The 24,902-nt window shown below is 41.2% G+C and overlaps 1 protein-coding gene across 2 annotated transcripts in view; it reads left to right on the top strand.

The window, feature by feature from the left end:
* Window positions 1–24,902, top strand: part of CD99L2 (CD99 molecule like 2) — a 107,361-nt gene that overhangs the window by 34,001 nt on the left and 48,458 nt on the right. For both annotated transcript variants that reach the window (XM_032619082.1, XM_032619081.1), the window contains exon 2: window positions 20,310–20,369. In XM_032619082.1, coding sequence (XP_032474973.1) covers window positions 20,310–20,369 — 60 coding nt within the window. The remainder of the gene's footprint in view (window positions 1–20,309; window positions 20,370–24,902) is intronic.

Genomic DNA, 24,902 nt, shown 5'->3' with positions numbered 1-24,902 from the left:
GGATGTGGACATCCTTGAGGGGTCCTGCCTGCCACAAAGGGTACTGGTTGTTATAACATTAACTTGGCATTATGTTACATTGCTTTTAAAAAAATAGTTTTGTTTTTGAACGTAGAATTAATAGATTCTCAGAAAATAGGCATCACCTGTGGATAACTACAGTTAACATTTTGGTATATCTTATTCCAGACTTTATGAAAACAAGAAATGAAAAAACCTAGAAGAAGAGGTTCATAAGAGAGGCTTATCGCGAGGACTTAGGCATATATATTTTTCCTCACAAGGGATGTATATCTCATTGTTTTTCGCATTTAAAGCGTACAGTTTGATCAGTTCTGGCATATGTATACACCTGTGAAACCATCAGTACAATCGAGATCACGACTGTCTGCATCAGCTCCAGAAGTTTCCTGTACCCGTAGTAAGTCCTTCTCTGCCCTTATCCCCATCCCCAAGTATTGCTTGCTGTCACCACAGGTTTCCATTTCCTAGCATTTTATAGAAATGGGGTCATACAGCACTTACTCTTTCTTTTTGGTCTGGCTTCTGTCACTTAGCATAATTATCCTGAAATTTATCCATGTTGGTGTGTATATCATTCATTCCTTTTCCTCCTTCGAATGAGGCAAGTCTCCTCTTTGAAGGTTTGGTGTTACTAAATATATATATATATATAATATTTATATATAGTATTTATATAAATATATAAATATATACATACACATACACACAGGCTAGGTGACCTCATGTGAAAAATGTGCTGAGTACCCGGTGGACCTGTGCCACGCCCAGCCTCGCCTCAGACCTTCCAGACCCCCTTTCTGTGGAGAACATGGCCGTGAACAAAGTTAGGATTCAACTTGCTGAATCTGTTCCTTTGTTTGACAAAGCTGCCAAGACAGTTCAACCAGTAGCACTGCGTTGCGACACTGGTTGCTACATAGATGTCTGATGTCTGATGTCTGATGTCTGCTGGTTGCTTGCCTGTACTGGTTGGAGATGGAAAGTACGTTTCTAACTGTGGACGATCCATGTCAGGTGCCGTTGGGGAGTAAACATAGTCTAAGTTGCTGAGGTTCTTAAAGGTGAGCATGCCTGCTGCTGAGCCTGGGTGGTTCATGTTTCCAGGGACGCACTTGGGCTGGAAAGAAGCTTAGAAAGTGGACAAGTTGGATTCTGCTCCGTGGTGCACGTCTCTATTCCTAGCACCCACCACCAGCTTGTGTGCCGAGGCACAAGCACAGAGTGGTAAAGACGGGAAAGGTCAGCTGAACAGCTGCGGTTTTATTTTGCGTGCTACTCATCCACTTATTTGATTTGTACTCCCCCGTAGAACTGGCCGATTTAGGGATTTGGTCGGCCAAATCAAGCAAACACAGGCTTGGATAAGTTCTTTGGAGTTGCTGCGTAACCCAGGACAGCAATCTCTCTTTTTCCACCGATGTGGAAAATGGCAGCCGTGGGGGTGGGGACCCTCACTCCTGAGGATTTGTGTTGAAGGGTGAGCCAGATTGATTGCCTGCTCCAGTGGTAAGCTCGCCCCACAGGAGGTTACGGGGCGGGATGTATTGATACCCACAGGCTGACTCGTTCTGTGTTTTGACACTGCTCCTCGGATTGCTGAGTCAGTTTTTACAGAGCGCCACACAGGTGCCAAGGGCTGTTGATAGAAGCGGCAATCTGCCGTTGGGTATATCAGGGAAAGAATTAGAGCAAGCCGTTTCCTGCAAATATGATGCACGTGGACAGGTTCACGGAGAAAAGTCGTACAAGTCAAAGGGGGAAGGTGTTGAGGAAGAAGTGAGGAGTATAGCAGGATTCAGATGTCTGAAGGACTGTCGTGGGCAACAGGGGATGGGCTTATTCTTTATAATGCCAGGGATCAGGGCCAGTTTTGGTGTGAACACAAAAAGAAGTTTCCGACAGCCTGACTCTTCCAACGAATGACCTTCAAAAGCACCTGCCTGGTCTCCCAACCCAGGTGATTCCGGGAGGGAAGAGCTTCCTAAACTCAGTCAGCCTGTCCCTCCTGGCTGACAACCTCCGAGTTACACAGGGAGACGAGTTTGCCGCATTTTAAGGGACGGTTGATTAGACGACATTACGGATTCTGCCCAAAGTTAATGTGCCCGAGGTGGTTGTCTTCGTCTTCGGTGTTAAGCGTGTTCACGGTGTTGTGCAACCAGTCTCCAGAACTTTTTCACCTTGTAAAACTAACAACCAATGTTGTTCCCATTAAACAACAACTCCCCCTCCCCACCCCAGCCCCTGGCAACCATCATTTTACTTTCTGTCTGTATGAATCTGACTAAAGTACCTCGTGTAAGTGGAATCATACAGTATCTGTCCTTTTGTGATTGGCTTCTTTCACTTAGCATGATGTCCTCAAGATTCATCTGTGTTATAATCACTTGCTTGTATTTTATTTCTTTTCTACATTTTCTAATGTTTGCACAGTGGACGTACCTTACTTGAAAACAACAAAAATTACATAACAGTGAGAGGCATAGTACAAGAGAGGCTTACAGAGAGAGTTAGGCAGGGGCCACATCGGGCTGGGCCTTGCAGGCTGTAATCAGTCACGTGGAGTGTATACTCCTTGTAGTGAGGAGGTCTTGGAGAGTTTTGATCAAGGAAGTGATGTGCTGTGATATTTGTTTAAAAAAAATAAAAAAGGTCTCCCTGGCTGCTGTGTGGGGAATGGGTTGGGATGGGGGAGCAGACCAGGGAGGACCAGGTAGGTGGCTCTTGTGGTTGTCTAGGTAAGAGATGATGGCTGCTGCGGAGATGTGGAGAAGTGGATGCAGGTGGCCGAGGGCATGCAGTAGAATTGACCGTGCTTCATGGTGTGGCATGAGAAGGAAGCTGTCCAGGATGATGTGCAGGTTTCTGGCATGGACGGTGGAGCGTGTAGCTGTACCATTCAGTGAAACAGGTGAACCCAGAAAGGGATCTAGGTCGGAGGGGCAAGGGCAGGCGTTTGGTTTTGCACCTGCTGAGTGTGAGGTGGCCGTGAGACATTGAGGAGTGATCGAAAGGGGAGGGGGTTGGAAGCATCGAGTATAAACAGCCATTTTATAAGTTTGGTTATAAACAGGAGGATAGAGAAGGCAGTATCGGGCTAGGGATGTACAGTCAAAAGAGAGATTTGAGCATGTTTAAAAATAGACGGGATAATACTTCCCAAGTTGATTTACAGATTCAAGGCAATCCCAGTCAAAATCCCAGCTGCCTCTTTGGCAGAAAATGACAAATAGATCGTAAAATTCCTATGGAAATTCAAGGGGCCCAGAATAGCTAAAGAGTCTTGAAAAGCAGGAATGAAGTTGGTGGATTCACACTTACTGATTTCGAAACTTATTACAACACAGCAGAATTCAAGACTGGATGGTACTGGCACAAGAATAGCCATATAGATCAATGGAATAGAATTGAGAGTTGGAATATAAACCCTCAAATGTACGATCAGTAGAACTTTGACAAAAGTGCCAAAACAATTCAGTGGGAGAAAGAACCTTTTCAATAAATGGTTCAGGGGCAACTGGATTTCCATATGCCGAAAAAAAGAAAAAAAGTGAAGTTAGACCTCTGCCTCACACCATACACAAAATTAACTCAAAAAGGATCATAGGTCTAAATGTAACAACTAAAACTATAAAACTCTTAGAAGAAAACATAAGAGTAAATCTTCATTACCTTGGTTAGGCAAGGCCGTTGTAGATATGGCACAAAAGCACATGTGGTAAAAGAAAAAAGATTAATTGGACTTCAAAATAAAAAACGTTTGTGCTTCACCAGGAACCATCGAAAAAGTGAAAAGACAAACCACACCATGGGAGCTAACTTTTGCAAATCACGTATTTGGTAAGAGACTTGTATCCAGATTTATATAAAAGGACTCTTACAACTCAACAAGAAAATACAACGCGATTGAAAAATGAGCAAATAATCTACACATTTCTCTTCATGGACCTTTTTCTCTTTTCTTCTCACTAGCCCTATGGCATAGAGGACTCTTTGGTAAGAAAAGTTTTCACATCTTTTAGGCCACTAATCAGGGGAGTATTTTCCCTGAAAGTGACTTCTGTTTTCTGACTGATCCAAAAGGTTGCCGTTTGATTCAAAGACTTATTATCAGGAACAGATGGATTAGTAAGGAAGCATTTCAGAATTGAGGTTTGACAAAAGATAAGCCGAGCCTGAAGTTCAAAAGTGTTCCCAGGATCCTGTCAAATATTATCATTTAAAACAAGAAATCTGAATAAATGTTTTAAATTGTTGAACTTTAATAATAATGTTTTCAGCAACCAAGAAGGGGTAGATAATGTTTAAAGAAACACCCCCCCCAAAAAAAATGGAAGTTGCAGACACTAGCTTGTTATAAAGTTATTTATCAAACTTCAGTGCTTACAGGAGAAACTATGGATTTCCTTGGCAGAAGATCTGTCTGTTCACTAATTTAAAGAATAAGTTGTAAGTGTTGGTTCCCTGAAGATAGATGGTCTTGGGTTTCCAATCTAAGCACCTGCTAGGAGAGTAGGAGTTAATTTGGGGCAGTGTACTGAGTGATATTATAGGACAAGTCCTTGTGCTGTATCCTCCTGTCTTCAAAGAGTTTACGGTCAAACGTGAGGGTGACAGGCCCAGATGTATCTGATACAGTTAGAGTAAAAGATGGATGACCCGTGTGACAAGTTTTACTTGGTAAAGGGGGCGGGCATCAATGGGCTCCATGGAATGGGTACCTCTGAGGATGCTGACGGCATCTATAGGAAGAGAAGGGGGTTTGGGAAAAGAGAGCAGTGGGCGGGGAGGCAGAAAAGTACAGAGAATGGTCTGTTGTGATAATTGAGGTGAGAAGTTAAGGGAGTGACCACAAAAGCGGAGGTGACGGAATGGGTATGAGAAATATTTGGTGGTAAAATAGATAAAATTCGGTCTTGGGTGAATCATAAGTGAGGAGGGAAGAGCCGAGGATATATATACACTAATATGTATAAAATGGATAACTAATAACCTGCTGTATAAAAAAATAAATAAAATTCTAAAAAATAAAAAGAATAATGGCCATGCTTCTGACTTGGTGCCTAGGTAGGTGGTGATGCGTTCACTTGAGCTCTTCTGTGCAAAAGGGGGAAGCCAGGCTGGGAAGACAAGGGAAGACAGAGGCCAGTTTGGGCACGTTTCTTTGGAGCTGTGGAAATCTCCCCCGGGTGGCGTGACCTGCAGGATTGGATTTCGGGAGAAAGATCTGGGCCGTGGATGTACAGGAGCCGCCTTGGGCTAGCAGCGCCTCTCTCCCTTTGCGCTGGCCTGGCCAGGAGGTAAGGCTGAAATCTTGATGGGCCTCTTAAGCGTAGACTCAGATTCTACCGCCGATCCTACTCATGAACATGGACGGGGAAGCTCCTAGCTTAGTGCCGTACCTCATGACATGATTGCTTGGCTTTGCCCTTGAAGTTGACTTGGGTAGGTCAGGCTCTCGGTCCAGGCGGGCTCTTTGAGGGCCCATGATGCAAGCCGGGCTTCATCAGAACATATGTGTACTGCATGATGAGCTGTATTATAGTGAGATTCTCCTCTTTTTGTTTAACCAACTTGAAACAACCCACCTCCTCAACTCTATCAACCTTTTAATGGATTCTGTTTATCTCAGAAATGAGTGGGCTGGACTAGATGATCCCTGAGGTCTTGTTCAGCGCTGCCTGGCTCTGATTGGGAAATTTCCATCTATGCAACATCAACCAGAGACAGCTTCCTCACTTAAGGAATTACACAGGATTAAAAAAAAAATTTAATTACACCAATATCCGCTTGTGTTTATGTTGGCTAAAGGGGAAGGAAATGCCATGCACATTGATGATTATTGGTCAAGAGCCTGTGGCTCGGAAGCGTTTCGGGATGGCCTTGTGACGTTCTTGTGCCTCGATTTCCCAGGCTTACATCACATCGGTAGAATCTAGAGGTTCATCAGACACTGGGTAAATTCGGATCAGAATGTGACTTTGTTCTGTCTGCATCTATTAAGCTTTTGAACATTTTAATACTCTCCTGTAAGCTATTTACTCATACATAGTTTTTGAAGGCCTTCTACTTGTAGATCTACCAGGCGATTCTACTTTACTTAGTACCAAATATGATAGTAGCTGATAATTGAGAGATTCCTATGTGTCAGATAGTGGGCTAATCACTTTATATATAATGACCAATTTATTCCTCGCCTCAACCCGCTGCAGTAGAATCTCTTATCTCCGTTTTACAGATGAGGAAACTGAGGCACAGAGCTGTCGAGGCTCTTGTGCAAGGTGTCTCTGCTGGTGAGTGGCAGAAAGGGACCTGACCCCAGGCTCTTTAACTCCAAAGCTGGTCATCAGCGCTGATATCCTCATGTGTTGTCTTGAAATGGCCCTGGACCAGAGTCGGGAAGGCTTAGGCTCCAGTTTTTGATGTGACACCAGCAGGGTTGCTTTCGGCAAGGCACTTAGTATCTCGCATTGCTTCTCAGAAACTGTGACCTCGAGAGCAGTGCGCTTCTTGCCGTACACAGGGCTATCCTGAGACCCCTAGCCTCCTGGTACATCATCTTGGCACTTTATTTATTTGTCCGTGGTGGCTTTGTTTCCATCATGCCATCCACCTTATTGCTTTGGGGGTTGAGCAACCAGATGTAGTAGCTTCAGTTTACGTACAGGAAGCAGGTCCCTTCTACGAGGTCAAGTGAACACTGCAGGACCCCAGTCAGTGAGTGGCAGACCTGTGACGAGACATCATATCTGCTGGCTCCAGGACCATTTCTGTTTCTGCTGCCGAATGATTAACTGCTGTGGTCCTCAGCTCCCCACCCTGATCTCTAAGGTCCCAGGGTACCCCCCTTGCAGAGCTGAATGCTGGGGACGATACCTGGCGACAGCTACTGCATTTTTAAATTGAGATATAATTTGCATAACATAAAATTCACCAACTGAAAGTCTACAGTTCAGTGGTTTGTAGTATATTCACTAGGTTGCACAACCATCACTACTATCTACCTCTAGAATATTCCCATCACCCCAGAAGGAAACCCCATACTTATTAGCAATCGGTCCTCTTTCCCCCAGCCCCTGGTATCCAGTGCAGTTTCCTTCAGGTGGGGAGTCCCCTAGCTGTCAGCTCTGACTTCTGTGGAAAAGGTTATCCTTGCAGGCTTTCCAAGAACCTTTGGAATTTCCTCTGAGCAGCCATCATAGGCATGTACCTTTCTTTGTGGAAAGGAAGAAACTGTCCTTTCTTTTTTCTTAATTATTTTTTTTGAAACTGTCCTTTCAGTCAGCAAAGTGACTTACGCAATTTGTAAAACAAACAAACAAAAATCCTCCCCCGATATTGAAAATCAAGCTACCCGCCACGTATGTAGGACCCTTAGATGCTTCCTGGAAATATGTACAAAGACTTTTAGCCATGTCGCCGCATCTACGTCCTTCCCTGCATTACCAAGTTCCCTTTTACATAGCAGGTGCCTGGCGAGAGGTGTGCCCTGTGAATACGGGCAGCCAGCTGCCTGGGTTGGACGCTGCAGATGTGTTGATGGTGGTGGCTGTTTGGGACTGAAACGCTGATCCCTGCCTTGTGGTGAACTGCTGCCTTTGCGTTGTTATTGTCCTCTCCGGGAGTGCTTTAAATTTATTCATGAAACTGGTGGGAGCTCAGGTGGCAGTAGCTAAATCCGTTTAGTAATCGGAATCAGAGGAAAGCCATTTTCATGTTCCCTTGCAAGGCTGCAGCGTCTTGCTAACCCAGAGGATATTAATTACTCAGCATGCTTGGAGGTGTAAAAGCATACATTTATCAAGACACATGCGTTTGAATCTAGGTTGAGGCTACAAGAGTTAAAACGGTGCAGAAATTCGGGGAAATCAGGGACGAGCCTAACAGCGTTTTCAGTTTGCTCCCACCCTCTCTAGCACGAGGCGGGAGACAGAGAAAGTGTGTTCAAAGAGACGCTTGTAAAATTGACCGTGCGTGCCTATGACTTTGTTGTGGAGGTTCCCCACAGGCAGTTTTCAGGAGCATGTCCATGGTTGGCAGGGAGCCCCTGCAGCAGAGGGGTGGGAGGTTGTTTTTCTGACCTGTAGGCTTGCTTTTTATTACTCGTGGCCCAGTGGTCCCCGGCCAGAGGGCTGGGGAAATGCACGGCTTTACAAGCAGCCGTGTCAGCCGAGGTCTTTATCATATTAAAGTAGAACATCCTTATTCCATGGTTCATTTCAGGTTCAATCAAGCTGTCCCCCCACCCCTACGTCAGTAGGTTCAGTCAGTAGGTTCAGTCTTCCTGGGGCTGATTTTAGTCGTATTCCCCGAACTCAGATGATCAAGGGGCTTGTGCTGCGGTTCTATTTACTGGGTTATGATTTGACCCCTCCAGCGTGAATTTCATTTGGGCCCGTCTTCTGGCGTGGATCTTCTCTGTACTTGTTAACAGCCTCGCTGTTGACCGAGTCATTTTCCTCTTGGATAGATAACTCCATTCCTTTGCAGTTGTGGCATAGATGCAGGCATTCGCCCCGATGCCAGGCAGGTGGGTGTTGTCCTGGGTTTCTCGGACAAACTTAAATGTAGTTTCAGTATTTACGGAAGCGTCACTCGGACAGACAAATGGGAAATCCAAAGATGAGGCGCCTACAATTTACTAGTCTCAGACGTCCCTTGGGTTCTTTTTTTTTTTTAACATCTTTATTGGAGTATAATTGCTTTACAATGGTGTGTTAGTTTCTGCTTTATAACAAAGTGAATCAGTTATACACATGTTCCCATATCTCTTCCCTCTTGCGTCTCCCTCCCTCCCACCCTCCCTATCCCACCCCTCTAGGTGATCACAAGGCACCGAGCTGATCTCCCTGTGCTGTGCGGCTGCTTCCCACTTTGGTAGTGTCTATATGTCCATGCCACTCTCTCCCTTGGCTTCTTATTCAGTCACAGAAAAGGGACAAGATTTGAAAATTTGAGAACCAAAGCAGTTTGGGTGAATATTTATTCATTTAGGATTTGTACCGGACCCATTCCCCCAAAATTGAAAACTGCTTATACGTACAAAAGAAAAACGTGGAAAAGAAACTATCCTTAGAGAGCAGGGTGATGGATGTGACTGGGCACTTGAGAGGCACATCTCCCTGGCTGGGTTGCGACTTTGCCTCTGAAATCTTCAGTAAGCAGAGATCCCGGCTGCCCCTGCAATTCTGAATCCAGCAGCAGGGAGCAGACTCTCCCTCTGCAGAGATGAGTTTGCTCTTGGCATGAAACCCAAATGGATCTCTTACAAAGTAATATCAGGTACGATCTACTAGTAGCACTCTCACAGCACGGGGACAGAGTTTGGATGATCACAGCAAACACACCTTGAGGGAGGGCCTTCTCGCTGCCAGGCCTCGTCCCTGCTTCCAGCAGCTCGCCGTCTAGAGCGGCGATGACGGGTGGTTGTTGAGCACCGGAAGGTGGCTAGTGTGACTAAGGAACTCAATTTTTTAAAGTTTTACTGAATTGTAATTAATTTAAATAGCAGCAGGTGGCTAGGAGCTACCATGTTGGGCAGGGCAGGTCTAGAGAGGATGAACATAACACCTGACGGGGGGTGGGTGTGCTTTCAGGATAAGCTCAGTAGAAGGGTGGGAGGACGACAGGGGAGAGAGGGAGGGAGGGAGTGATCAAATCCACATGAAAGGTACTTAAGGGGCACATCAGATGGGCTCTCTCGTGGATCAGATGTTTCAGTCAAGGCTTGGGCGGGTGCTGGATCTCAGCCACTCCATGGCAGAAACCTCTAACAAGGGCCTTAGCTTCAGACACCAGTCACCCAGGCACGGTGGGTCAGGTTGCAATATAAGGTCCAGTTTGCGTTCCCTCCCAAAGGGGCACAGTCCACTTCAGGACAGACTCAGGCTGTCGGGGCATCTGTGGATAGAACCAGCACTTTCCTTATTAGATATATCTTCTCAAGGATGCACACAAGCCCATGGGTACGATTTCCAAAGTTCTGCCGTATGTTTTCAGATAGGTGTAACCAGCTCACTACATGCTTTTTCCGTTAAAAGAAATTTGTAGCCCTCTGCAGTGGAACGAGATAACTTCTGCTGGATGCCGGAACACTGGCCTCCCAGGTACAGTGATTGGGGCCTTGTAAATTGAGCCTACGTTGAGTCAGCTGCTTTCCAGGGTATGCCTCGTGCCAGAAGGTGAAGCAGTGTCCCTAACGCACAGGATTCCTGTCTGCCTATACCCAACCTGAGTCGTTGAGTTATAGGTTACATAGAAGAGCTGTGGGATACAGCCCTTTTTTATTTCTTCTTTTCTGATATGGAGCTATCTCCCTGGTACAGTTTTATTTTTTTATTGAAGTAGAACTGACCTACAACTCTGTTCGTTCCAGGTGCACAACACAGCAATTTGATATTTCTGTACTTTACAAAATGATCACCATAATACAACCCTATTTTAGACCATTTGAGGCGTGGAATCTCTCATGAGAATGTTTGTTCCCATCTTGATTTTAGCAGCTGTGCTTGGTTACAGACTCTGAAGTCTTAACAGCTCAGGATGTAGATTGAGATTTTGAATGGTTTTGTCCACAGACGGTTTGGGTCCATTGAATCCCAGGTCAACGAGGGATTAATAAATATTTCAAAATTGTGTTATTGCTCTTTTTTTAAAATTGAGGTATAGTTGATGTACAACATTATAAGTTTCAGGTGTGCAACACAGTAATTCACAATTTTTAAATGTTATATTCTTTTTATAGGTACTACGAAATATTGGCTATATTCTTGGTGTTGTACAATATATCCTTGTAGCTTATTTATTTTATGCGTACTAGTTCGTACCTCTTAATCCCCTACCCCTATCCGGCCCCTCCCGTTTCCTTTTTTCCCACACTGGTAACCAGGATTTTGTTCTCTATATCTATGAGTCTGTTTCTTTTTTGTTATATTCACTAGTTTGTTGTATTTTTTAGATTCTACATATAAGTGGTATCATACGGTGTTTGTCTTTCTCTGTCTGACTTATTTCAGTTAGCATAATACCCTCCAAGTCCTCCCATGTTGTTGCAAATGGCAAAATGTCGTTCTTTTTTATAGCTGAGTAGTATTCCATTGTGTGTGTGTGCGTGTGTGTGTGTACACCACATCTTCTATCTTCTTTATCCACTCATCTGTTGATGGACACTTAGGTTGCTTCCATATCTTGGCAACTGTAAATAATGCTGCTCTGAACATTGGGGGGTGCCTGTATCTTTTTGAATTAGTGTTTTCATTTTTGGGGGATATGTACCCAGGAGTGGAATTGCTGGGTCATATGGTAGCTCTATTTTTAGTTTTTTAAGACACCTCCATTCTGTTTTCCACAGTGGCTGCATCAATTTACATTCCCACCAACAGTGTAGGAGGGTTCCCTTTTCTCCACACCCTCTCCAGCATTTATTGTTTCTAGATTTTTTTTTGTTTTTTTGCGGTACGCGGGCCTCTCACTGTTGTGGCCTCTCCCGTTGCGGAGCACAGGCTCCGGATGCGCAGGCTCAGCGGCCATGGCTCACGGGCCCAGCCGCTCCATGGCATGTGGGATCCTCCCGAACCGGGGCACGAACCCGCGTCCCCTGCATCGGCAGGTGGACTCTCAACCACTGCACCACCAGGGAAGCCCTGTTTCTAGATTTTTTTGATGATGGCCATTCTGACCGGTGTGAGGTGATCTCATCGTGGATTTAATTTGCATTTTCCTGTGATTAACGATGTTGAGTGTCTTTTTATGTGCCCACTGGCTATCTGCATGTCTTCTTTGGAAAAATGTGTGTTGTATTGCTCTTAACTCTTAATGATATATAGCAGGATATATCAGCAAACAGTAGGGGAATGGCTGAGGCTAAAAACATTATTACTTGTACAAGGTGTTATTTGGAAGAACCTACTCTCTCACTTCTTGGGTGAAAAAGTAGGGATAGAGTTTTTAGGATGATTGGCTTATGATTTTGGAGGGGTTGATACAGAACTTTAAAAATTATTTATAATAATAATATAAATACTTATACATGATTAAAAACAAAAAGAAGGGTTTTAATTAATAGTGCAGTGCTCCTCCCTGACCACTTTTCTCATTCCCTAAGCATAATCATTGTTACCAATTACTGTGTGTAAGCTCCCTTCCAGAAGATCTTTACAGCTATAAATGTAGATACACACTCATGGAAAAATACTTCTCTGCACTTTGCTTTCTTTATTTAATACTGTATCTTGGAGCTTTCTCCCATGTCAGTATATAGGCTTATGCCATTCTTTTGTTCAAAATAGACTTAATTTTTTAATATCAGTTTTAGGTTCACAGCAATGTTGAGCAGAAGGTATAGAGTTTTCTCATATACCTCCTGCCCCCGCACATGCACAACCTCCCTCATTACCGACACCCACCCCCGCACAAGAATGCTACCTTCGTTACAATTGATTAACCTATATTGACAATATTATTATCACCCAAAGTCCATAGTTTACATTACGCTTCACTTTTGGTGGTGTACGTTCTGTGGGTTTAGACAAAGGTTTAATGACATGCATCCACCATCAGAGTATCATACAGAGTATTTTCACTGCCCTAAAAATCCTCTGTGCTCCACCTAGTCATTCCACCCCATACAGCCCGTGGCAACCACTGATCCTTTTACTGTCTTAATGTTTTTCTAGAATGTCAGATAGTTGGAATCATACACTGTGTTACTTTTACAATTGGCTTCTTTCACTGAGTATGGGCATTGAAGGTTCCTCTGTGTCTTTTCATGGCTTGATTGCTTATTTACTTTTAGCACTGAATAATATTCCATTGTCTTGGATGTAACACAGTTTATTTATCCACTCACTTACTGAAGGACATCTTGGTTGCTTCCAAGCTTTGGCAATTATGAATGAAGAAATTATAAACATCCTTGTGTAAGTTTTTGTTTGGACATAAGTTTTTAACTCCTTTGGGTAAACACGAAGGAGCAGAATTGCTGGATCATATGGTATGTATGTTTTGTTAGAAACCACCAAACTGTCTTCCAAAGTGACTGTACCATTTTGCATTCCTAGCAGTAATGTGATTTCCTCTTGCTCCACATCCTTATCAGTGCTTGCTGTTGTCTGCGTTCTGGACTTTTGGCCATTTGGATGTTTTAATTCGATTTTCCCTAATGATATGATGTGTAACATGTTTTCATATGCTTATTTGCCATCTGTCTATCTTCTTTGGTGATGTGTATGTTAAGGTCTTTGGCCCGTTGTTTTTTTCTTGGTCAGCTTTTCTTTATGTGTATAGTTTTAGAGAAACGTTCCAACAAGACATACACCAACTCTGACTCACATGGTTCATATCTTTATTTTTTCTTTATCTCTTTTTTCCCCAGCATTTTGACATATAATTGACAATGTGATGATTTGGTACATGCATATATTGTGAAATGATTACCATGATAACATTAGTTAACAGCTCCTCACCTAATTACCATTTTGTGTGTGTGTCCGGTGAGAACATTTAAGATCTACCCTCTTAGCAATAGTGTATTATATACCTGAAAATTGCTAACTATTGTCACCTATATTATTGTCTAATAATACTATATTAGATCCCTAGAACTGATTCATCCTTTAACTGGAAGTTTATACCCTATGACCAACATCTCCCCATTTCCCCCACCCCTGCAGCCCCTGGCAACCACCATTCTACTCTGTTTCTATGAGTTTGGCTGTTTTAGACTCCACATGCAGGTGAGATCATACAGTATTTGTCTTTCTCTGTCTGACATATTTCACTTAGCGTAATACCCTCTTAGATATATCCATGTTGTTGAAAAGGCAGAATCTCCTTCTTTTCAATGGCAAATAAGATTCTATGGTTTGTATACACCACATTTTCTTTATCCATTCATCTGTCAATGGTAGTTTCCATGTCTTGGCTGTTGCGAATAATGCTGCAATGAGCGTGGTGTGGGGGGTGCAGATATCTCTTTGAGATAGTGATTTCATTTCCTTTGGCTATATACCCAGAAGTGGGATTTGCTGGATCATAATTCTCTTTTTCATTTTTTGAAGACCCACTGTTTTCCATAGCGGCCGAACCAATTTACCTCCCACCAGTGGTGCATAAGGATTCCTTTTCTCCACATCCTCACCAACACTTAGCTCTTGTTTTGTTCACTCTAGCCATTCTGACAGGTGTGAGGTGATAACTCATCGTGGTTTCAATATGCATTTCCCTGATGATTAGTGTTGTTGAGCATCTTTTCATATACCTGTTGGCCATTTGTATATCTTCTTTGGAAAACATCTTTTCATATGGCTGGGCCTGGATCCCAGGTCTGCAGGAGAAGACTAGTCACCAGGGACCCTTGGGATGTGGCCCATTTTTAATGGGGTTCTTTGTTTTCTTACTGTTAAGTTTTAAATGTTCTTTGTATATTTTGGATAACGGTCCTTTATTAGATGTGCCTTTGGTAAATATTTTCTCCCAGTCTGTGGCTTGTCTTTTCATTTTTTGGCAGTGTCTTTTGCAGAGCAGAATTTTTTGATTTAAATGAAATCCACTTACCAATTTTTCCTTTCATGGTTGTATCTAACAAGTCATCACCAAACCCAAGTCATCTATATTTTCTGCTGTGTTAATCTTCTAGGAGTTTTATCACTTTGTGTTTTATATTTAGGTCTGTGATCCATTTTGACACTGATGCAAGAAATTGAAGACTACACAAAGAGATGGAAAGATACACCGTGTTCTGGGTATCAGTATTCTGTTTAACAGTATTATTAAAATGATGATACTACCCAAGGCAGTCTACCAGTTCAGTGCAATCCCTATCAAAATACCAATGGCATTTTTCACAGAACTAGAACAAATAATTTTAAAATTTGTATGGAAACACAGAAGACCCCAAGTAGCCAAAACAATCTTGAGAAAGAAGAACAGAGCTGGAGGAATCATGCTTCCTGACCTCAGACTATACTACAAAGCTACAGTAATCAAAACAGTATGATGCTGGCAGAAAAGCAGACACATAGATCAATGGAAGAGAATAGAGAATCCAGAAATAAACTCATACACTTATGGTCAATTAATCTATGGCAAAGGAAACATGAATATATGATGAAGAAAAGACAGTCTCTTCAATAAGTGGTGCTGGGAAAACTGGACATCTGCATATAAAAGAATAAAATTAGAACATTCTCTAATGCTATATGCAAAAATAAACTCAAAATGGATTTAAGACCTAAATGGAAGACCATATACTGTAAAACTCCTAGAGGAAAACATAGGCAGAACACTCCTTCTCGTAAATCGCAGGAATATTTTTTTGGATCCGTCTACTAAAGTAAAGGAAATAAAAGCAAAAATAAATGGAACCTAATTCAACTTAGTTCCCTTTGCTGTGCAAAAGCTTTTATCAACAAAACAAAAAGACAATGTACTATGATCCATTTTGAGTTAATGTTTGTGAAGGGTGTAAGGTCTGTGTCTAGATTTTTTCCCCATGCGGTTGTCCAGTTGTTCTAGCACCATTTGTTGAAAAGACTATCTTTTCTCCATCGTATTGCCTTTGCTCCTTTGTCAAAGATCAGTTGACTGTATTTATGTTGGTCTATTTCTGGGCTCTGTATTCTGTTCCATTGATCTGTCTGTTGCTAATGCCACACTATCTTGATTACTATAACTTTATAGTAAGTCTTGAGGTTGTGTAGTTGTCAGTCCTCCAACTTTGTTCTTTTCATTCAGTATTGTATTGGCTATTCTGCCTTTTTTTCCTCTCCATATAAACTTGATCAGTTTGTCAATCACAAGATCATTTGCTGACATTTTGATTGTGATTGCACTGAGTCTATAAATCAAATTAGGAAGAACTGAAATCTTGACAGTATTGAGTCTTCCTATCCATGGAATATCTCTCCATTTATTTAGTTCTCTTCTGATTTCTTTCATCAGAGTTCTGCAGTTTTCTTTATATAGATCTTGTGCAAATTTTGTTAGATTTATATCAGGTGTTTATTGGGGGGGCGCTAATGTAAATGGTGTTGTGTTTTTATTTCAAATTCCATTTGTTCATTGCTGGTACATAGGAAATTGATTGACTTTTGTATTAACCTTATACCCTTGCTGTAGTTACTTATTAGTTCCAGGAGTTTTTTGTTTTGGGTTGTTTTTCGGGGGTTGGATTATTTTGTATGATCATGTCCTCTGCAAACAAAGACAGTTTTATTTCTTCCTTCCCAATCTTTATACCTTTTTTTCCCTTTTCTTACTGAAGTAGCTGGGACTGCCAGTATGATGTTGAAAAGCAGTGGTGAGAAGGGACATCATTGCCTTGATCCCGATCTTTTAAAGCTTTGGTTTCTCACCCTTAAATATCATGTTAGCTGTAGGTTTTTTGTAGATACTCATTGTCAAGTTGAGGAAATTGCCTTCTAGTCCTAGTTTACTGAGAGTATCCCATTCTTTTAAACAGCTACAGGACATTTTATTGTATTGAAGAACCATATTTACCATATTTAATTCAACTATTCTTCTTTGAACACTTGGTCTGTTTCCATTTCTTTTTGCTGTTGTAAGCAGTACTGCTATGAACATCCTGTACATAACTCTTTGGGCACATGTATAAGTATTTTTCTGTAACACGTACCTGGAAGTACAATTGTTGGAATAAGAAATATGCGTATTTAAATTATTTTAATTCTTTAAATGTTTAAACAGTTACAGACCTGCAGGAAACTTGCAAGTACAGTACACGGAACTCTTTTCCCCCCAATAATTTAAGAATATGTTACCATGCCCTATCATCCCTTCTCCCACAGCATACTTCAGAGTCCATTTCCTACAGACATCCTTTTGTATATCATCAATGTAACCATCTGAATCAGAAAATTAATATTGATCCGTTAATACTACCTAATCCTAAGACTTCATTCAAGTTTCACCAGTTGTTCCAGTTATATCTAATACAAGGAATTCCCATTTACTATTCACCTAGATTTCCCAGTTTTACCACATTTGCTCTGGTGTGTATATGTATCTCCAAATACCTTTCTTCTGAATAATTTCAGAATCAGTCCCAAACACGATGCCCATTACCTCTTGATACTTCAGTGTGCGTTTCTTAAAAACAAGGACACCCTCCTCCACAACCAGAGTATGTCCATCAAGATCAGGAAATTGACAGTGATCCAGTATTACCATCTAGTCCACAGACCTCATTCAGATTTCACAGATTGTCCCAATGATGATCTTTATAGGTTCAGGATCCAATCCAGGAACACCTGTTGGATTTAGCTGTCATGATTTCCCTGATCTCAGGGACTGCGGTCTCTCAGTGCTTATTCAATGCTGAAAGCTGTTGCTTTGTGTTTTGTCTATTTTATGGTTGTTTACGATGGGAAAGCTAATCTAATACCAATTATTTCATCATAGCAAGAAGCAAAAGTCTACTTTAGAAGCTGGATTATTAAGTGTAAGACTTTTATTTTATTGGTGGATTATATGCTTTATTCCCATAAAATATTGCTCTTTTCCTGTTTAGAGGTTTGGGTCTTAAATTTTATCTTTGTCTTATATTAATATTGTTTCCTTCCTGTTAGCATTTGCCTGATATATTTCTCTATTTTATATACACATATATATGTTTATATATATGTTTATATATATGTTTGTTTATGTATATATGTTTTGTTTTCGGTGTATATTTTGTCAACAGCATATAGTAATTTTTTATCCCATTTATCTTTTTAAAAAAAATTTATTTGGTCACGTTGGGTCTTCTTTGCCCTGCGGGGGCTTTCTCTAGTTGTGGCAAGCAGGGGCTACTCGTCATTTTGGTGTGCAGGCTACTCTTCATTGCGGTGCACGGGCTTCTCATTGCGGGGTTTCTCTTGTTGCAGAACATGGGCTCTAGGTGCGCGGGCTTCAGTAGTTGTGATGCACGGGCTCAGTAGTTGTGGCTCGTGGGCTCTAGAGCGCAGGCTCAGTAGTTGTGGCGCATGGGCTTAGTTGCTCCGCGGCATGTGGGATCTTCCTGGACCAGGGCTTGAACCATGTCCCCTGCATTGGCAGGCAGATTCTTAACTGCTGCGCCACCAGGGAAGTCCCCATTTATCTTTTGATAGATTTATTCTATTTACACTCACTTTTTACTGATATGATTGTACATATTCTTATGTTAAAGTCCATGTTTTCTATTTAACATGTTTTTGTTTCTTTTTTCCGTTTGGTGACTTTTGTTGGATTGAATTTTAGTTGTTGGTGTTGACCTTTCTCTTTTTTTCTTGAATAAGTTAGAGGTTATATATCCTATAACTCTTCTTTTAGTGATTACCTATTTTTTTTGCTATATAAAATGTATTTTTAAAAATAAACTTTTTAAGAACAGTTTTAGATTTACAATGCAAAGCTAGTGCAAAGAGTTCTAATGTGCTCTACACCCAGTTTCCCTCATTATTAACATTTTATATTAGCATGGTACATTTGTCACAATTAATGAACCAACATTGATACACTATTATTAACTAAAGTCCATACTCTATTCATACTTCCTTAGTTTTTACTTAAAGTCGTTTTTTTTGTTCCAGGATCCAATCAAGGGTACCACATGTCTTTCCATCATTACATCTCCTTAGGCTCTTCAGGCTATGCCAGTTTCTCAAACTTTGTTTTTGACAGCCTTGACAGTTTTGAGGAGTATTAGTCAGGTATTTTGTCGGATGCCCCTCAACTGGAATTTCTCTGATGTTTTCCTTATGATTATACTGGGGTTATAGAGTTACACTTCCTTGAGAGGAAGACCACACAGGTATAGTGCCCTTCTCATCCCATCATATCAAGGGAATATAGTATCAATATGACTCATCACTGTTAAAGTTAACCTTGATCGCCTGGCTGATGTAGTGTTTGTCAGGTTTCTCCACTGGTTTCTCCCCACCTTCTCATACTGTAATCTTGGAAGGAAGTCAACATTTATGGAGAGGAGAGATAGCTACATAAATTAATTTGAATTCTTCTCTCTCCTTTTTATGTTTTTGTTCAATTATTTATATCAGCCTGGACTCATGGAAATTTATACTTAGGGTCATAATCCAATACCACTTTATTTTGCTGCTTAAAATTGTTCCACCTTTAGCCATTGAGAACTCTTTCAGTCAGTCCTGTGGTCCTTTGACATATACCAACCAATATCAATATATTTTAAAGTACTTCCTTGCACTGTAAGATGCTTCAAACTCATCTAGATATTTCCTGCCCCAATTCTAGAATCAGCCATTTCTCCAAGGAGCTCTGGTTCCATTTATTGGAGAATGGTATTTAGAAACCAAGATCTGGGTGCTCGGTGTGTTCATTGCTACTGGGGTGCTGTTGCTTCTAGGTCTGACAGAGCAAGGGAATATATATCTGCATACTAACCCATGTATATACACGTTTATGAATATTTCTATATGTAACCATCTGTATATATATTAAGCTAAATGTGGTTCATACTGAGGTCTCCAACTCTGATCCACTATCACATGGGTCATTCTAGCCTTCTCTTCTTATCTGTAACCTCCCTCTCCAACAGTGAGAAACCTGGCTTCTATAATCCACTGTCCACTTACTTATTTGTTCAACTTCGGTATACACGCATAGTGGTTTGCTTGAGAGTTAATGTATATATCCCGGTGGGAAACTACATGCCCATCTAGAGGGAATGAAAGCTGTCAAGTTCAATAGCAGTCAGGGTTGGGCAGATGGGTCCACTTCTGAGGACAAATTCTCTTGTGAAAAACTCTTCCCCAGTGCCTTTTTAGTTATGTGTAATTAGTCAGAGATACTAGTCTAGGTGTAGTTGCTGGGATCGGGGGGAAGGTGCCCTGGGTTGCCAAAATGCAGAGCAGCCTTTATGTGAGAGCCGGGATGGGGCGAAAGAACTTGCCCATTATCAATGGAGTTTTGGGGCTCTGATACTCCCTGTTGCAAAAGTCATACTATAAAGTTTTTTTAAATAAGATTGTACTTCATGTTTCATACAGTTGAGCCTTCAGCCTTCAAGTAGACTGAAGACTGTTTGTTTTGTTGTTGTTGTTTTGGTAGCAATAGGTTGCTTGTCAAAGGATAACAATTCAGTATATCTTTGGGTGGTTTCAACTGATTTCCTTTTGTGGCAGTATCTTCAGGACACTGTCTAAAGGGAAGTGACCGTTACGAGAGTATTTCAGTATTATTTTACATTCAAAAATAGTTAGATAGTTACATTCAAAAATAGTCAGATAGTTACATTCAAAAATCTTTTTTTTTTTTTAAATTTTTAGGATCTGGGGACGTTGGTTTCAGTCTGGAGGATGCATTGGAAGAAACTTCCTCAGTGAAGCGTGAGTAGTAAATCAAACTATTAAAAGCAAATAATAATAATGCTTAATATGCACTACCCATTCAGAATACACATTCAGGGAAAACAATAGATGGCCTGTATTTCACCTGATCCGATGTAACATGTTTATCATAAATTGCATTATTTAAAGAAAATCTGAATATTTAAAATCCTTTGTTTCCTTTGTGGAGAATACCAAAAATGTGCAATAACTGATACAGGATTTTCTCTGGCTCAAGTCATAGCCTTTACTGGTGTGACACCTCAGCAGTGGCCTCCAAGGACCATCTTTTTCTAGCTCAGAAAAAGATACTTGGAAATGAATAAAGGATTTGTTTCTCCTTTTAGATCTTTTTATAACAGGTATTCTTAGAACCGTATCTACAGGTAACCTCTCAAATGCTAAGCTTTGTCATCAGTTTCTCTTTACATCTTTTTGAGAAAACAATTTAAACCATCCTTTTAAAAAAACTGCATGAATGCTTAGAAAGTAAAGTTGATATTTCCATTGATCCCTCCCCATCCTACAACACCCACGCCCATCCCAAGAGGGAGCTGCCTAAGTCAGTTTAAGATATGCTGGTCTCAACTAGTTTTCTCTGCTGTTGTGAACATCTGCACTCATAGATTATTCGGTGATTTTGTTTTACATAACGTGTAGGGCTTTTTTTTCATTTCAGTTATATGTATTTAACAACTTTTAAAAAAACGGAATATGTATTGAAGACCTGAGTGACTATAGCTATCTATGTTAGTTTCCTTTCTTACAGGCAGCTGTAACAAAGTACCACAGACTGGGTGGCCTAAAACCACAGAAATTTATTCACTCACAGTTCTTGAGGCCAGAAGTCCAAAATCAAGGTGTCGGTAGGACCATACGCCTGCTTGAAGGCTCTAGGGGAAGAATGCTTCCTTGCCTAGCCTAGCTTCTGGCGGCTCCAGGTGGTCCTCGGCTTGCAGCTGCATGGCTTCAGTCTCTGCCTCCGTCTTCACTTGGCCTTCTCCTTGTGTGTGTGACTTCTCCTCTTCAGTCTCTTATAAGGACACTTTTTGTTGGTTTTAGAGCCCATCTGGATAATCTTGAATGACCTCATCTCAAGATCTTAATTACATCTGCAAAGACCCTTTTTCCAAATAAGGTCACATTCATAAGTTCTGGAGCTTAGGACTTGGCTATACATTTTGGGGGCCACTATTCAACACACTATATTATCTACATATCTATATTTTTATACCTATATCTCATTCACAAACGTATGCTTCATGGAGCTGGCATTCCAGTGGTGTGGCTTTGGCCATGGCCAGTGATGCCACTTCTTACTGGCAGGCACGTGGTTTGTTTCTGTTTTGCACAATTACAAATGGGACTTCAGTGAACATGCTTGTCTATTTCCTTCGTGTCCAAGTATAATGAAACTATCAGGCCAAAGGGTATATGTATTTTATATTTTAATAGATTTTGACAAATTGTTTCGAAAATGCATGTGCCATTGTGTACTCCCACTGATGCTGTTACAAGAGTATGTTTTCCCCCCAGACCCGTACCATCGCCAGATTTTACCAATCAAAAACATTTTACCAGTATGATGGATAAAAAAATCATATATCTTTTTGCCATTTGCATTTTCCTCTTGGTGGATTGTCTGTTCATATCCTTTCCCCATTTTCTGCCAGGTTGCTTGTCTTTTTTTTTTTTTTAATGAGTTTGAGAGGTCTCTTTGTATATTCAGGACTGACAAAGGCAGGGGCTCTGGAGTTAGACTGCCTGTGTCTGAACCCTGCCTCTGCCACTTATTAACTGTTACCTTGGGTGAGTTATCTGACTTCTTTGCACCTCAGTTTCCTCATCTGTTGCATGAGGTTAATAATAATAAATTAATAATAATTGTAAGGGTTAGATAAGATGGCCCCAATGAAGTGTTCAGCAGAGGACTCAGTACAAGGTGAGCGCGCAGTGTCAGCCATTATTATTGTTCTTTGACTGATTTCATTGGACTGACTTACTGCAGCTGGGTCTGTGGTGTAAGAGTCAGGCATACGTGAGGAATGCTCACCTGCTTAAATTGATCAACAAATTCAACATAATTCCCGTCAAACTTCCAGATAGAATTTTTGCAGACAAGCAGATCCTAAAATACATATGGAAATTCATGGAGCCCGGAATAGTCAAAACAATCTTGAAAGAGAAGAAAAAGTTGGAGGACTCACACTTCTAAATTTCAGAACTTAACTACAAACGTGCAGTAATCAAGATAGTGTGGTACTTATCATAAAGATAGACATAGAGCTCAATGGAATAAAATTGAGAGTCTAGAAATGAACCATTACATCTATGGCCAGTTGACTTTTGACCAAGATGCCAAGACTATTCAATGGGGGAAGAATGGCATCTTCAATAAATGGTGCTGGGACAATTGGATATCCACACGCAAAAAATGAATTTGGATCCCTGCCTTATACATTACACAAAAATTAACTCAAAATGGATCACATACCTAAAAATGAACTTCTAAGAGCTTTATAGTTTTGTGTGTGGTGTGAGGTGAGAGCCTTGAGCATTTTCAGGTCTTTCCTGAACATGTCCACAGTCCTATACATGCAGGTGGCCTTTTAGACTCCCAGGAAAATAAATATACTTAATTTATTAGCAGTGATGGTTTTAATGAAATTGTTTAACATTTCCAAAATCAAACGTGACCAAACAAACACAGTAAGTATAAACAGACCCCTAACTAGTAAATTTGTTAATTTCCTGATGGAGGACTTTTTAATATTTATATCCCTTTGTCAACTGTGCACTGGCTCTTCTGATCTTCATCAGCACGCATGAGCCAGTGTGTCTGGGACCTGTAGGACCACCAGCACGTGGTGTCTTCGGTTGAATGACATCCTTCAAGACCACATCGCTCTGCCATCCTTTTTTTTCTATCTTGGCTGCTTTCACTTAGCGTAACACTTTCAAGGTTCACCATGTTGCTTTCAGAATTTGCCCCTCCCTCTCACCTGCCTTCACTCCCCACTTCCCTCCATCTCTCCCCTCATCTCTCCCTTTTTCTCTCTGTGTGCAATCATCTCACAGGGGGAACCCACTTCTGCCTTTGCCGAATCAAGCTTCTTATGAGTGCCCTGATTTTCTCCAAATGCCACGGCACTGTCGTTAAGCCACACGCAGGGGTGCGGCACACCTTACAAAGAGGTGCTCCGGGCAGGAGTGCAGTGTTGCAGGCAGCGTTTGCTGAGCATCAGAGAAGCCTTTCTAAGTTTTGTCATTTTGAGCAAGGCTTCACAGGAACAGATGTCTTTATTTTAGGAGCTCTTTGCTTTGATGACGGTGACCTACTATTCTAATTCCTTGATAAGTAGCTAGACTTTGCTCATCTCAATTATGGATGATAATAAATCCCATTTAAAGGCTCACAACAAGAAAATTTGTAGTTAATGGTATCTTAAAAGTACACAAATCCAAGGTCATGCTCTGTGTCACTGCAGGCTCAGGCTCTGGCAGAGCATCGGGTTCCCTAGACATGTAAGGAGCGCATTCTCTTGAACCGGCACCTGCAGATCTTCCGAGAAACCAGGCTCCTCAGAAACTGTGAGTAGTAGGGCAGAGGTCCACAAAGCTATCGTGATCAAGACAGTGTGGCACAGCATAAGGATAGAACAGAAATCAGAGTCCCCCAAGTAAACCCTTCACATCTACGTTCAGTTGATTTTTTTTTAAAGCTGGAAAAAGAAATATTTTTACACAAGCACTGCATGAAGCATACGGATTTTAAGCTAATATTATATAAGTGGCAATTGCTTTTCTGAAAGTTGCACAAATAATGGTTTCAGTAATGTCATTTCCCTTTCCTAACTATACATATCACCATAATATAAGGTATACATAAGGAGCCCCATTTAGACAGGTAAGCTGTACTTCTTCGTATTATAGGTGCAAAGTCAAATGGAAATTACAGATATAAAACCATCTCTAAACTGATGATCTAGATTTAAAAACTACATAATGACAACAGATTATCACTTGGGGTTCCCTTACCGTAAAAATCCATCCACTGGTGTGGCCTCCACATTGAAGTATGCATTCGTGTACCCAAAGCCTTCACAAAGAGTGAAGGAAGTATGATCATTTTAAGAGAAAGACTTTCCGTATTCTCAACTTTTACTAAAACTGAATTGTGGTAGAATGCACGTGCAGTTGTGATGATACCCCCCTTTCCCACCCTCCCCTCTTTGTAAGTATTCTATTGAAGTAAAATTCACGTAACATAAAATTAGCCATTTTAGAGCGAACAATTCAGTAGCATTTTAAGACGTTCACCGTGGTGCAACCACCACCTCTATCCAGTCCTAAAACATTTCCATTACTCCAGAGTAAGAACCCTTACCCATTAAGCAGTTTCTTCTCATTTCTCCCTCCCCCTAGCCCCAGACAATCATCAGTCTACTTTCTGTATCAGTTGACTGATCTCTCCAAGATATTTCATATAAATAGTATCATATAATGCGGAACCTTTTGTCTTTGGCTTCTCTC

Source organism: Phocoena sinus, chromosome X (genome assembly GCF_008692025.1).
Source record: "Phocoena sinus isolate mPhoSin1 chromosome X, mPhoSin1.pri, whole genome shotgun sequence".
Classification (NCBI taxonomy): Eukaryota; Metazoa; Chordata; class Mammalia; order Artiodactyla; family Phocoenidae; genus Phocoena; species Phocoena sinus.
The sequence above is the reverse complement of the archived record's forward strand: the minus strand, read 5'-3'. Positions and strand labels throughout refer to the sequence as shown.